The 14834-nt window shown below is 46.8% G+C and overlaps 1 protein-coding gene across 4 annotated transcripts in view; it reads left to right on the top strand.

Moving 5' to 3' along the window:
- Nucleotides 1-14834, top strand: part of ITGB4 (integrin subunit beta 4) — a 114093-nt gene that overhangs the window by 95470 nt on the left and 3789 nt on the right. For all 4 annotated transcript variants that reach the window (XM_088482541.1, XM_088482542.1, XM_088482540.1 and 1 more), the window contains 3 exons: nt 4355-4510; nt 5054-5218; nt 8024-8140. In XM_088482541.1, coding sequence (XP_088338667.1) covers nt 4355-4510; nt 5054-5218; nt 8024-8140 — 438 coding nt within the window. The remainder of the gene's footprint in view (nt 1-4354; nt 4511-5053; nt 5219-8023; nt 8141-14834) is intronic.

Below are 14834 nucleotides of genomic sequence, written 5' to 3'. Positions count from 1 at the left end.
TTATGACACACATTGGTGCCCCTTATACACAAGGCCCACAGTAGTAGTGCCCATAATACAATGCCCACAGTAGTGGTGCCCCTAATACAATGCTCACAGCAGTGGTGCCCCTTACACAATGGCCCCAGTAGTGGTGTCCCCCATGCAGTGCCCTGATTAGTAGTGCCTGCAGTGGTAATGCCCCCAGTGTTAATGCCCCCAATAGTAGTGCCCACAGTAGTAATGCCCTTATAGTAGTGCCCAAAGTAGTAATGCCCACTATAGTAGTGCCCACAGTTGTAATGCCCCCATTAGTAATGCCCCCTATAGTAGTGCCTCCAGTAGTAATGCCCCCTATATTAATGCCCCCCTATAGCCATGCCCCCAGTAGTAATGCCCCCTATAGTAATCCCCCCATAGCCATGCCCCAATAGTAAGGCCCCCCTATAGCTATGCCCTCCTATAGCCATGCCCCCAAGTAGTAATGCCCCCCTATAGCCATGCCCCCAATAGTAATGCCCCCCTATAGCCATGCCCCCAATAGTAATGCCCCCTATAGCCATGCCCCCAATAGTAATGCCCCCCTATAGCCATGTCCCCAGTAGTAATGCCACCCTATAGCATGCCCCAGGAGTAATGCCCCCTATAGCCATGCCCCCAGTAGTAATGCCTCCTATAGTAATCCCCCCATAGCCATACCCCCAGTAGTAATGCCCCCGTAGTAATGCCCCCTATAGCCATGCCCCCATGCCTCCCTTCTGAAAAAAAAAATACAATTAAAATACGAAACACAATACTTACCTTAGGCCCCGCTCCTGCATCCGCTGCCGTCCGGTCCGACCGCGGCTCCACCACGGATCTATGGGAAAGACGTCATGACTTCCCTCCCATAGTGCTTTCTGCTGGAGGCTCCGGCTCCACGGATCTATGGGAGAAACGTCATGACGTCCCTCCCATAGTGCTCTCTGCTGGAGCCGGAGCTCAGGAGTGAGCTCCGGCTGCACGGATCTATGGGAGAGACATCATGACGTCCCTCCCATAGCTTTCGGTAGCTGCTGCAGGGAGGGAGCCGGGTGCCCGCTGATTACAAATATCAGCAGGCGCCCGACATATGGAGCATCCCTGCGGGGGGGGCCAGCGCTTTTTTTTTTTTTTTCACCTTCTGTGGCGCCCTCTGGGGCCGGCGCTCCGGGCGACGGCCCTGTTAGCCCGCTCCTAGAACCGCCACTGGCAGCACCAAGCAGCCTAATGACAGTTTACAATTTAGACAGTAATGAAAATACAAACTATGAACCTTATTGTTCTTCTATTTTAACGCTTTAAAAAGTCATTTCCAAGTGTCAGTCAGTGGTCAGACATATGTATAAGCTTTTCTCTAGGCCTGTGTCTAGTATCTATTTCATTCACTTTTCTGTTTGCAGTTTCAATTTATTTTGTATTACTCTATTATTTGTTAAAATTGGGTAACACAGACACACTGGGAATTCCCCTTAGCAAAACCTTCCACCCTCTGCAGCTTTCCCATCCTGTCAGTATAGCAATACCCAAGTCTTGATAACCGACAGCTCTGATACAAAATAGAGGGGAATCCTGGGAAGGATGGTCCGTATCTGCCAATTAGCCCGGAGGAATGGATTTCACAGCAAGCAAGTAACTAAGGTGCTTGTTTTTACAAGTTGAGATGTTGCCCATAGCAACCAATCAAATTCTACTTAACATTTACAGTACCTTATATAATATAACAGCTAGAATCTTGTTGGTTGCTATGGGCAACATCTTCACTTCTAAAAACCCGCACTTTAGTAAATATACCCCAAGCAGTCCACTTTTGTTTGCTTGTAGCAGTTAGGGCACATGAGGATCTTTCAAAGCCTCCCAGAACAGGGGTGATGAATGCTTACTGAGCACAAACCACTTGAAGGATCTTGAAGGATATTCCTACCAAAACCAGAATCCATTAACTGGTGACATTGATTGAATAGAATTTGACAACCACATAGCCTGCATATACATTTGTTACACAAAACTCTGCTCCTCAGATCTCAGTGGGAACATGCTATCACTGTGAAATTGATTGTGAATCTGCTTATTTAGTTCAAAGTAACCCAAACTAATCTGGTGTAAGTGCCTCTGCAAAGTTTCCTAGTGTCCCACAGAGCTGGCAAGTAGGGTCAGCAGGTCTCACTGCTGCAGACATCTTAATTATGAGCAATATAAGTGCTGAAGTCCCAAATAACATTAAGAAAATGCATGGCTTTCTCTTTGGTGTATTACTTAATTTTTCTGAAAGTCAACGCATCATAAGAAAAGGCCTGTAAGAAGGATATAAGACTTGGACAATCCATAGTAATGTAAGGGTGCCTAAACCTGTAATTTCTGTATTAAAGGACAACATAAAGAATTAGGTGTAGATATACTAAAGTATGGGTTTTTAGAATTGGAGTTGTTGCCCATAGCAACCAATCAGATTCTAGCTATTATCTTCTATAAGGTGCTAAATAAATGTTAACATACATCCCAACATGACCCTCTCCAGGAGGGACACAGTGCTCTGGTCCTGGACTTCCCTGGTAATTTATGATTGGTGGTGGACCAGAGCATTGTGTCAGAGCATTGTGTCCCTCCTGGAGAGGGTCATGTTGGGAGGTATGTGTTAAGTAGAATCTGATCGGTTGCTATGGGCAACATGTCCACTTCTAAAAAACGCACTTTAGTAAATATACCCCTTAGAGTTTAAATTGGTTAAACGTTACAAAATTAAATGCAGTTCATGAAACATCATAAAGCAATGGTAAAGTCTTTATAGGGGAGCATTGGGAGCTTTTTCTGCTGGGTACACACTGGCCGATATATTGACCGATCAATTGATCGGCCAATATATCGTGACCCCGACGGCCAGTGTGTACAGACAATGGCCCTCATTCAGAGCCGTTCGCTATTTGCGGTCGTTCGTTTAAAAACAAGGGGTGGCTATTCAAATGATCCGTACGCACATTGCAGTCTGTTCACACCTCTAAGTCTGAACGAACGAGCAAAACATACGCTCGTTTATTTGTTAAAAACGCCCCCTGGCCGCACGCATCCTACGTCATGTCCGCTATTTATTAGATTAATCGAGTACATCGACCAGCGTATGAACTGCTCGCTATTCTTGTGGTTGGTGTTTGCTACCACAAATTTGCGAGCAGTTCTGGCTCTAAAATAACCCAGTGACGTGGTCAATGACGCTGCTGTTTTAAATATACACACCCATAAAACGCCCGTTTTGACCTTTAAGCACGCCTGCGTTCGGATCTCCACTCCCCATTTTCAAGCACCTTCCCCTGTTACCACCCACATACGCCTCATTCTGTCACTCAAAATAGCAGGCACTCGCTATATAGCGTACAAACGATTTTCGGCCGCACTGACTGGTTCGCGCATGCGTACTAAAAAGCGTACGCATGCGCAGATGTGCAAACATCGCTCGGAACGAGCGTACTGCCGCTAACGAGCGGCTCTGAATGAGGGCCAATATGTCTGTGAACAACGTCGTTCACAGACATATCGCATTGGCTGTGCTGCACAGCCAATGAACAGATATATCTGCAGACATATCTGTCCATCGGCAAGTGTGTACGGGCGATCAGCCAATCGCCTGTACACAGGGGTGCAGAGAGAGGGGGGAAGCCGCGAGCGGGTACTACTTACCCGACTCCGGCACAACCCCCAATCCACAGCAGCCCAGCACACGCTGCTGTGTGCTGGGCGGCATTGAGAGACTGTCCTAGGCTGCTAAAGCAGCAGCCCGAGTAGTCTCATGCCAAAGGTGGGGAGCGATCATGCTGATTGCGCACCCCATTTGCTGCGTGCCAGGCTAGGGGCACACAGCGCCTCCCTCCCCAGCGCGAAGCGCCGCAAATGTTTTTTCCAAAGGGGGCATGGCCACGCCCTCTGCAATTAGGCCACACCCCGTACCTGCTCCCACTCCAGCCCGACCCGCTGCAGCATGCAGAGGATGGTCGTTCAGTGTGTATGAACGACCATCATCTGCAGATATATCTGTCAGGTGTGTACCCACCTTTACAGTATTCGACTACCCATGAGAAACTATGGGGTCTATTTACTAAGCCTTGGATGGAGATAAAGTGAACGGAGATAGTCCCAACCAATCAGCTCCTAACTGTCATTTTTCAAATACAGCCTGTGACATGGCAGTTAGGACCTGATTGGCTGGGACTTTATCTCCATCCAAGGCTTAGTAAATAGATCCTTATAAAACCAGTGCCTGTCTCCCCGTTTGCTACAGCAGAAGCTAATGCACCACAGACACAATATCCTGCATTACAATTAGAACACATGCTTTATTATTTGTCTTAATCACATTTTTTCTTAGGTTCACCTTTTACTCTGAGCACCCCAAGTGCACCCGGACCCCTTGTTTTCACAGCTCTGACACCAGACTCCCTGCAGCTGAGCTGGGTGAGGCCAAGAAAACCCAATGGGACTATCTTGGGGTACATGGTTACCTGTGAAATGCTCCATGGCGGAGGTAAGTGTGGTGACGTACCACAGACACACCAATTTGTACAGTCAATATGCTTAACACCATTATTATGCTGGGCATATACTATACAATTATCTGTCAGATATCTGTCCAATCTGGCTGGTTGGAATGAAAATCTGGTAATGTATGGGAGCAAATGATAATCGATTATATGGTTTTAAACACTGGAAAACAGACAAAAATGATTGTTCAAATTGGTTCAATTTGTTTTATTTAACCAATTTGGCTGAACGTCCATTTTTTCCTGTTTTCCAGTGTTTGATCCTCATTTGCTCCCATACTTTTAATGTGGAAACTAAAATTGTGCCCTTGTTATCCCTTTAGTAGTTATATATAAATATTGAAATATGAGTAGAATATTAAATACTGTAATCATTAGTGAAAATAGAGAATACAAAAATTAACCCCTAACAATTTTCTGCCCCTCAGCTCATGTTCAGTTATTATAAATGTAGCCCCCCCCCCCCCCCCCCTCCAACCACACACACTCGTACTAGATTGTAAATTTACTGTTCATTTTTATCTTAGGAGAGCCAAGGAACATATATGTAGAAGGTGATATCCCTGAGACCACCTTGACAGTACCCTTCCTCAGCGAGAACCTTCCCTACAAGTTCAAGGTGCAGGCCAAAACCACACAGGGATTTGGACCGGAGAGAGAGGGAATAATTACAATTGAATCTCAGGATGGAGGTGAGCAATGGGGATTTCAGCATGTATTTTCTTTTTAATGAACTTGTATTTAAAACAGAACAACACCTACATAACAATGAAAACTACATGAACCCCATCCCTAACCTCCCCTAACACTCATTACTTTGTGCAATTATCATGATTTTACTGGTAGAATAGAAGCTTGCCAATAAATCATGTTAGTATTGTAACTCATTTAGGCCAAGAGGTACCAGGGTGAGAGTGAATTAAGCAGATGATTCAAGTGACTCTCTGTGACAGGGCCCAAATACTGTACACAGGTATCAGTGACATGAAGTGGGGTCAATGGCTGGGGAGACACACTTATAAAAACACAGTTTTTGTTTCAAAACTCTGGAGCATGACAGGTAGTATGATGGGGGAGGGAGTATGACAGGGGAGCAGTGGCGTCACAAGGGGGGTGCGGGGGGTGCGGCCCGCACCCGGGTGTCACCCGCCGAGGGGTGACACCAAGGTGCAGGCTCCCCCTCAGTGACAGGAGCCGGGTGCTGCACTTTAGTATTAAGTGCAGCACTCGGTTCCTGTCAGTGAGGGTGCCGTCACCGCACATGCCCGCGCCTCCTGCATCCCCCACCGGCACCACCCCATTGATAGAGTTTGGTTACCACGGGCCGGGTTCGGGCCGTGGGACCACGCCCCTCGCTCAGTGTCACGCCCCTTCCTTGAAGACCAGGGCCGCGATGTCACGCCCCTCGCCTATTGTCACGCCCTCCCAAAGGCCACGCCCCTTTCGTCAGGTGCCGCGCGCATGGCGTCTCTCCCCGCACCGGGTGTCACCACGGGGAGAGACGCCACTGCAGGGGAGGCTCTGCCTTTCCTGCCTTCCCTGACCGCACGTCCCTGACAGGTATGGTATGAGTCATGAGTGGGTTCCTGAATTCACCTTCTCCACCAAACAACTGATTTAGTGGAATAGCTAGGATTCTGCCTCCACAAGGACGCTTCTCTCAGGCTGCAGTCACCACTCAGTGTGTGATGTTGTGTGTTGCGCAAGTCACTCAGTCACATCAAGTTAGAGCTACTTGACTACTTATAATGCCAATAGTCTAGCAGGCTATAACTTTTTTTTTTTTCAAACCCAGCCAGAGTGCCCAGGATAAGCAAACATAATTAGTCTGGTCACAGGAGCTTCCACACTGGTTCCCCTCTCATATATAAGCCCAGTACCATCTCAATAAAGGATTATTTTGGGGTGGGGGGATGAAGGGGGGGGGGCAAAACAATAATAAACATATGTCACACAGACAGAGAAATCATTAAATGAAAGAGAGAACAAGGGAATAGAATGCAAAGCCGTGGAGACATCGGTAGAGGAAATACAAATACAGATTGTAGTGAAGCACAACTGTAAAAATATAAGGAACTATACATATAAAAAGCAGGGAATATAATATACTGAATTTAAGAAAATGTTTGAGAGATAACAAGACAGAGCCGACAGCCCCCTTTGCCCCTCCAAGCATAAAGGCTTAAAGCCCAAGTCAGGTATGGGATCAGAAAGAAATTGGCGGGTCCTGCAGGTTTACATGGGTCTCATAGCACATGGTAACATGGTACTACAGAAGCAATGTTGTCATATAAGCTCCTTAGTGGAACACAGTGGGATGTCTCTGAATCATTCCCATGTGCCGAAAAAACTTTTCTTCATATGAATCTCCCTCTGAAGAGATGCTTCCTAACAATCCATTTGAAATATAAAGAAAAGGTTTTTTGTTTTTTTAAGTAGGTTGAGGGATGGGGTGGAAGGGTATTTTGAATCCACAACTGAAAAATGCATTTACAGGCAGCACATGAAACCGCTAAAAGTGTGGGGGCCTCCAGCAGATAAATTGCCTTATAGGGCCCATACACCTACACGATCAGCTTCCGATCCGTTTTACATCCGATTACCCTGCAGTACCGTCGGCACGTTTTTATTTTTCTTTGCACAGGATCAGTCGTATGATCGATCCTGTGCCTCACGCGCTCATTAGGGAATAGGGACAAACAGTCATTGAAATGACTGTATTGCCAAACGATGGATCGCATGAAAAAAAAATGGCACGTTCTGAACACGATACGATGGAACATATGTGCTGCACAAATGATCATAAGATACGATTGAAGGACCCACGGGAGCGCGCATCGGATGAAAACATGCACGATTTCAACAAGACTGAACGTACGTCGAGTCGAAAATCTTGTGATTGTCTAGAAATCGCGTAGGTGTATGGGGACCTTTACTTTGTTAATGTAAGTATCCCGTCCCGTGGTGTAAGTGCTGATACCAATGAGGACGGCTGTCGTCTGAAAAAGACATTCCATCTCCAGCCGCACACCTCAAACAAGCATGGAAGTCAGACTACGCGCCCACAACACTGCCATGAAATGGACCTATTCCACGCATCCGCACAGTAACCGCCCAGAATCGCTCTTTTCAGTTAGAGAGAAGCGGCCATGCACAAAGCATATCGTCCGCACTCATAGCCCGTCAATGTGCGTAAGCATAGCTTTGCTTATGCAGTTTGTTGTCAATAATTGCAGGATGCATCGGCTTTTGGACTATATTTCAGTATAGTAAACTGTTGTGAGGGTTTAAGTGTTGCACAATTGTAATTTGTTTTCTAATTCCACTGTGACTTGTAATTATGTTTCTAGTTATGTCAGTCCAGCGGCGACACTACAAAATAACAGGCTGCTACTTGGTGAAGAACAAAGCACCGTGTTATCAACTATACCCACTAATGTGTGGCTTTCAATGTACTACAAGAAGCTCCGATTCATTCATCTTCTGTTTTCTTATAGGAAACTTCTCTCAGTTTGGGACACAGCAAGTCACACGCAGAGAGATCTTTAATCTCCCAACAGAATATAGTCAGACCAGTACTACTCACTCCACTGTATCAGATCCTTTCTTCACAGGTAAATCATGGCAATGCTTGGTTTTTTTATTATTATTATTATTGTGTGTGTATGTGTTCCTCCTGATTACTGGCTAGGACTAAGTGGTAGGTACTGGGCACAGTTATCAATCATTAATATTATATATATATCCCATTCAGAGCTACCTTCTGTTTCTTTTTCTCAATGGTGCCAGGAGAATAAAGACACAGCAAAACAATTGATAATTGAAGAGTTGTTGGCTGCTGCCATACACTAGCAGACTGCACCAGTTCATGAGGGTATAGGGCAGTGATTCCCAACCTCGGTCCTCAAGGCAGGCACACTAATACCCCTTTTACACCAAACAAATAACCCAGGTTATTGCCAGGTCAATCCGGGTTGAGGCTCTGTGTGAACAGTTCCCAAAAAAATAACCCGGGTCCATTTACCAGGCTTACTTACTCGGGTTGAGAGCAGGGTTGAAAACGGGTTGTTCCCGGGTCATGAGGCAGTGTAAACAGGAGCTACCCTGCTTATTTGACCCGGCTAGCTCTGAATGATGCTGATTGGAGCTTCTGGGGCACTGGCAGATGATGTAATTTGTCAGTGCCCTGCATAGAGAGACTCACATGAAGCCATCGCTTGCCTGCCTAACCTCCTGCACCACAGCAGCCTGACCAGCAGCCACAAAAGCAGGCAGGCACACAGCCTGTCACATCCAGAACAGCAGTCTGCACCACAGCCTGACCAGCAACCACAAATGCAGGCTGATACACAGCCTGCCACAGCCAGATCAGCAACCTGTAGCAATGCTGTAAGCAGTCCCCACCCCTCTCTTTTGCTGCCTTTTGTGACCATCTTTGTCAGACCTTAAAGCAGACCATTTTTAATGACTTCTATAGAGAAAAGCAGGGATTACCAGGGTTCAGTGTAAACGGGGCAAACCCGGGAATAACCCAGGTCGAGTTGCAGTGTAAACGGGGTCTGAAGCCGAGTTCAACCCGGGATTGACCAGTGTTCAAATTCCAGGGTCGGACCCAGGATTTTGGTGTAAAAGGGGTATAACAGTCTTGTTTTTGGTGATATCCATGCTAAAGCACAGATGGTTTAATCAAGATAACTGAGGTACTAATTAAGTTGCCTGTGCTCAAGTTTGGCTATCCTTAAAACCTGGACTGTTAGTGTGCCTTGAGGACCGTGGTTGGGAACCCCTGGTATAGGGATTTCACTGCAGTCTCTCTTTCGTGTACAATCGGGAAGTTTCCTTCCTGCCTATACTGGATTTGAAGGCCCATAAACTAATTCCATCCATGGGAACACTTAAAGATTGGAGTTGCTTCAGTTATACCCCTTTTACACCGGAGCTAAAACCCGGGTTTTTGAAGGGTTAACCCGGGCAGCTCCCTGGTGTAAAAGGGGAGAGAGTTGGATCGCTGGGTCGAGTGACCCGGCAATCCAACCCAGGTAACTAGCAGGGTTTAACACGGGCGTAGCCCGTGAAACCCTGCTGTGAGAAAAGCGCACTCCGGGTCACGATGACCTGGAGTGCGCTGCTAGCCGGCTGATTGGTCCGGCTTCAGTGGCGCTTGGAGATGACGTCATCTCCAAGCGACCACTTTCACTCCGCAAAAGCCGGGTCTATGCAGACCTAACTGCGGTGTGAGCGGCGCTGACTCAGGAATATCCCGAGTCGGCGCCGGCAAAATTCCGGGTCTGATCCGGATAGGAACTTTGTTCCAACTCCGGGTCAGACCCGGAATTTAGGTGGAAAAGGGGTATTAGTGATTCAAGCTATGAGGGAAGGGGTTTCCCTGGCTGTCAAAGACATCTTGACCTTACATATTGCCAAATTAGAGGACCAACAATGCTTCCTTTGCTTTGGAGTTCATGTTCAGTTTAGTGCTCCCTCTCAGCATGTCTTCAGCTCTTTGGGCCTTCACCAAGATTATGTCCTCTACGGCAGCACTTCTACATCATCATGATGTCACATATCTGGTTAAAATCTTTGTAAAGGCCCAGGAGCTTGCAATTTATCATCACCAGCTTTTTATTCAGCTTCTGCAGTCACTTGTCTGGAGTTCCATATAATCACTGATCTTGTTGACTCCCTGGGCATCCATATCTATATATTGTGTTGCAGCGAGTGTTCCTTCCCCAAGATAAAGATCCTTGGCTCCAGGAGTTAGTATTTTCACTTCTGACCACATTAAGGGCCTGATTCAGAGCCACAAGCGAGCCGTCAGCGCTCGCAAGCGGCTCGATGTTTGGCCACTGACAAATGTGACACGTCCAGCATGCGCATGCGCGAGCCCCGCCGAGCATCTGTACTTAAGTCGGTGCGGGGCTCGCTACAAGACGGGGCAGCTGTCGATGGTGAGCGACAGCTCGCCCCGTGTTGTAGGCAGGTAGGGGGGGTGGCTGCACAAACGCAGGCGTTCCCTTAGGAACATCTGGCGTTTGTGGGAGGACCTACCGAAATCACTAGTGATGGCAGTAGTGGACTTCCTGCTCTATTAGAGCAGGGAGTCAACTCGGGCTTGCGGCAGCCGAGACTCTACGCCAGGGTCTCGTCACAAGCCCGATGGTCGCGATAATCGCGACGGTCTTCAGCCCACTTGCACAAGCTGTGGGTGGACACCCACAGCTTTGCGAGCGGCCTGGGGACAAAAAAAAATAAAATAACCACAGACCCTGCAAGCAGGTCTGAATCAGGGCCTAATAGCATCACCTAGTACTGCATGAGGGAGGTAATGACTTTTCTCTCGTCCATGTAAACACAGCAATTAACCATTCATTTAACTCACAGAGTGGGTGCCTCCCTGAGATGAGCAAATAATCTCTCTCATCAGACTGCATGGAGACCCTGGGCCTGATTCAGAGCCGGTTGCTGTGACAGAGCGCTCGCTCTGAATCAGGGCCGGTCTTTTTTTTAGAACGGCCTCCTGGCCGCTCGCATAGCTGTGGGTGACCACCCACAGCTATAGCGAGCGACCAGGAAGATGGTCGCGATGGTCAACACCATCGCGACCATCGGGCTTGCGACGAGACCCTTGTAGTAGGGTCTCGTTGCTGCAAGCCCCAGAGAGATTTCGGCTCTAACACAGCCGAAATCTCTCCCACTGACATCACTAGTGATGTCAGTGGGGCTGCCCCCAAACGGAGGCGTTCCCATGGGAATGCCTCCGTTTGGGCAGCCACTCCCCCGGCCCGCCCACCAAAGGGGGCATGCTGTCACTCAACATCGACAGCACACCCCCTTTGTTGCGAGACCCGGAGTGACTGAGTGCGCGTAGCTATCCAGCTCCGTCGTGCGCATGCGCACTGGCCCACCATCGACCCAGTTGCGAGCACACAGCGCTTGCGACCGGGTCTGAATCAGGCCCCGTTAGGTTTTGGTGTAAGTCAATATGGACAACAGGGCTATAAAGAGAATCATCTTGCATTCTGTATTAGGCATAGATATTTGTTACAATTGGGATGTAGTCATAATCCCGGCTGTCAAGATGCCGGTGCCTAGAATGCTGGCGCCATGATCCTGACACCTGTCAGAATCCCGACACTGGCATCCCGATGGTAAGTAATGGGCTTAGGGCAGTGGGTTAGGCACCTGGGGGGGAGGGTTAGGTTTAGGCTGCGGGGAAGGGGGTTTAGGGGTAGGGTTAGGACACACACCAACAGGTGTCTGTATCCTAACCCTGTCGGGCATCAGGGTTCTGACCACTGGCATCCAAAGTGCCGGCATCCTGTACCCACCCATCTAAACTACCTAAATTCTGGGTATGAGCTGGAACGCAGGCTTCTCAAACTGTTAATACAAAGTTTTTCAGGAATCTGTGGAAATATGGGGCCTCCCAGAAATAGATCTAGCATCATTGCTAAATCACAAGCTCATCCCTTTACAGCATCAGAAGTAGAGCGTGTGTTTCATTGATACACTGGTGGTCTCATTGCAGTTTCAGACTTCCAGGTGATATCCCTCTCCCCCAAAAATACCACAGACTCCTGTATATCGCATGGATTGACCGAAATGTTATCATGTCAGTCTCTCCATCTCCCGATTTGAGCCTTCCCTCTGTGATTGGTATATCAATGTATGGTATCTTCGGCCTAAACAGGGCCAGTTTTTTTGTATTTCTCTCAAGATGCAGGTTTCTGTTCTTTGTGTCTGTCCAGCACTTACAGATGTTAGAGGAGCAAGACATGTTCAGAATCCCATATATATATATATATTTTGATATTTTCATGAAAGACCAGGTATAACACATCCCTTGATCCAGCCAGAGCCTGAATACGCAACTTTGAACAACTAGGGGCAATGCACAGTCCTACACATCTCATCCTCGTCTTGAGTGGGAGTAGAAGTAGATAGACAGAAACTGGGCATTTGCATATAGTATGTGTGCTGAGGATGGAGATGGAAGTTCTAGCTAATCTAAAATGTGTATGCAGAGATTGACTTTATTTTAAACAGATATTTTGCATTAAGGAATGGCCTGGTGCTAATATGTGTACATATCATAGGGTTTACGGCTACTTTCACAAATGGATGGATAAGTGCAGTGTGGCTGCATAGATGCATCCCATATGAAAAACAGGCAGATATCCATATTTATTTCTAATCATGCAATGTGGCCGCAGATATGGTTACTTTGTATACGCCTCTGGATCTTCCTGGTGGTTTGGCCTTGCCATGGAGCAGTTTATCTGTGTTGTTTATGTTACCCTGCTTTATTGTCCATCTTTGTAAAAAGGGCCAATAATTGTGCAGTCCGCTATAACTGTGTATGAAAAATAATTATAAATATCACACATATACACACACTAGCTGTTGCCCATGACAGCAGCGTTAAACAAATTGGCAGCGGCCATGCTTCACTCGCGGCCCTGTGCACAGATTTACATCGGTTTTGCCTTCCCCAACCACTCAGTCCTAGGCCATGTGCACAACTAGGGTTTGTACTTAACCCTCTTGAGTACGGGTGTAGCGATATATATATATATATATATCAAAATCGGTTCATTAGTTTTTGCGCTAACCCGGAACAAACAGAAAGCTAATATGGTCTAGGTACCATATATACTGTGGGCCTAATTCTGAGTCGCACACAAAGTGGATGCAGATGCTTGATTGACTACCTTATACTAATACGAGCATCTGTTCAGTTAATTTGTGGGTTTGTGCGTTTGCAAGCATAAAGCTGTTCTGCCCATTTATTGTATGTCGGCCGCCGCAAATGTCATCATTAGTATCTGCACTTGCACCAGCCCCATACTAGGTGCAAGAGATCTTTCAGAAACAGGCTTCCCTTCCCCGTACGTACGGAGCATTAGCTATATGCCTACGACACTCCCACAAGTCTGGGCGGTTACGTGTGATCGCATTGTCACCGCACCGAAACGCCTTATTTCACGGAAAGACCGATCCGTCCAAGTTCCGATTCAGAATAGCGGCTATAAGCAAAAAATCACAAATTTGCATACCCAGAGATCCGCCCAAATCAGGCCCTATACTGTATGTCTAAAGCTGCGTACACACGGTACGATATCAATGTACGATATGAACGATAATGTTCATCGTTAAATCGTTCATTTTTATGCAGCTAACGACCAATGAATGACCAACGTCTGCGCGTTTCCACATGGACGATAACGTTGGTGAGCCATGCATGCAGGCCAACCAGGACGATATTGTTAATTTTCCATAGGGGTTTGCGATCATTGGTCGTTCATCGTTGGTGACCCAACATACCAGGAAATTCAAGGGAGATCGTTCAGCGATATCGATCGCTGAACAGATCGTCCCGTGTACGCTCCTTAAGCTGAAAATCACCTAAAAGTGTTACAGTATTAGAAAAGTTACCATTTTATTTATACACACTTGCAAAAGTAGATCAGCAAATAATGCAACAGATTCTCAACTTTATTGAGATCTGGACATCGACTTGGCCATTGTATTCACCTTTTTCTTGTTCAACCACGTCGGTGTTGCTTTGGAATTGTGCTCGGGATCCCATTGTCCTCTTGAGAGTTGAACTTTCTCATAAGCATTAGTTTTCTAACAGACCTAAGCAGATTGTCGTGTAGTGTCTCGCTTTACTTCTAACAAGCCCACAACATGATGCTGCCATCCACATACTTCAGTTAGGTTTCCCTTAGGAATGGGCATTGTTAGGTTTGTGAATTATGGCCAAAAATCTAAAATGTCTGTGTCATCTGACCACAAAACCTTATCCTACATTATAGCTGGGTCACTGATGTTTTTTGGTAAACTCTGGATGCACTTTGATGTGTTTTTTCTTCAGTCATGGCTTCTTTCTAGCTACTCTCCCATACAGGCTAGTTGTATGCTTAAGCAAGAAATGGTTGTTTGGTGTACATTCACTCCAGTCTCAGCCACTGAACTCTATTGCTCCTCCAAAGTTTATATTTAGCCTGTTTGTGGCTTACCCCACAAGTTTCCTTCTTGCTCTGACGCTGAGTTTTTAGGGACAGCCTTGGGTTGTATGGTGCGGCTTCTATTTCCTCACAATTGTTCCTACAGTGCTCACTGGACTGTCCAAGCATCTGGATGTTATTTTGTAGAACGTTTCTATCTTGTAAGTGTCAGAAACTGCATAATTGTATGTATTGTTGCTATGTACTAATAGCACAATGCAGGAGACTTCACAGAAATCTCAGGTAAAGTGCTAATTAGCACTTCAGATCACAGTCCCCATTATTATCAATGGGGACT

The sequence above is a fragment of the Taudactylus pleione genome, unplaced genomic scaffold, assembly GCF_031769625.1.
Source record: "Taudactylus pleione unplaced genomic scaffold, aTauple2 ptg000290l, whole genome shotgun sequence".
NCBI classification, from domain to species: domain Eukaryota; kingdom Metazoa; phylum Chordata; class Amphibia; order Anura; family Myobatrachidae; genus Taudactylus; species Taudactylus pleione.
Note: the sequence above shows the minus strand (reverse complement) of the source record. Positions and strands in the feature narration are given on the sequence as shown.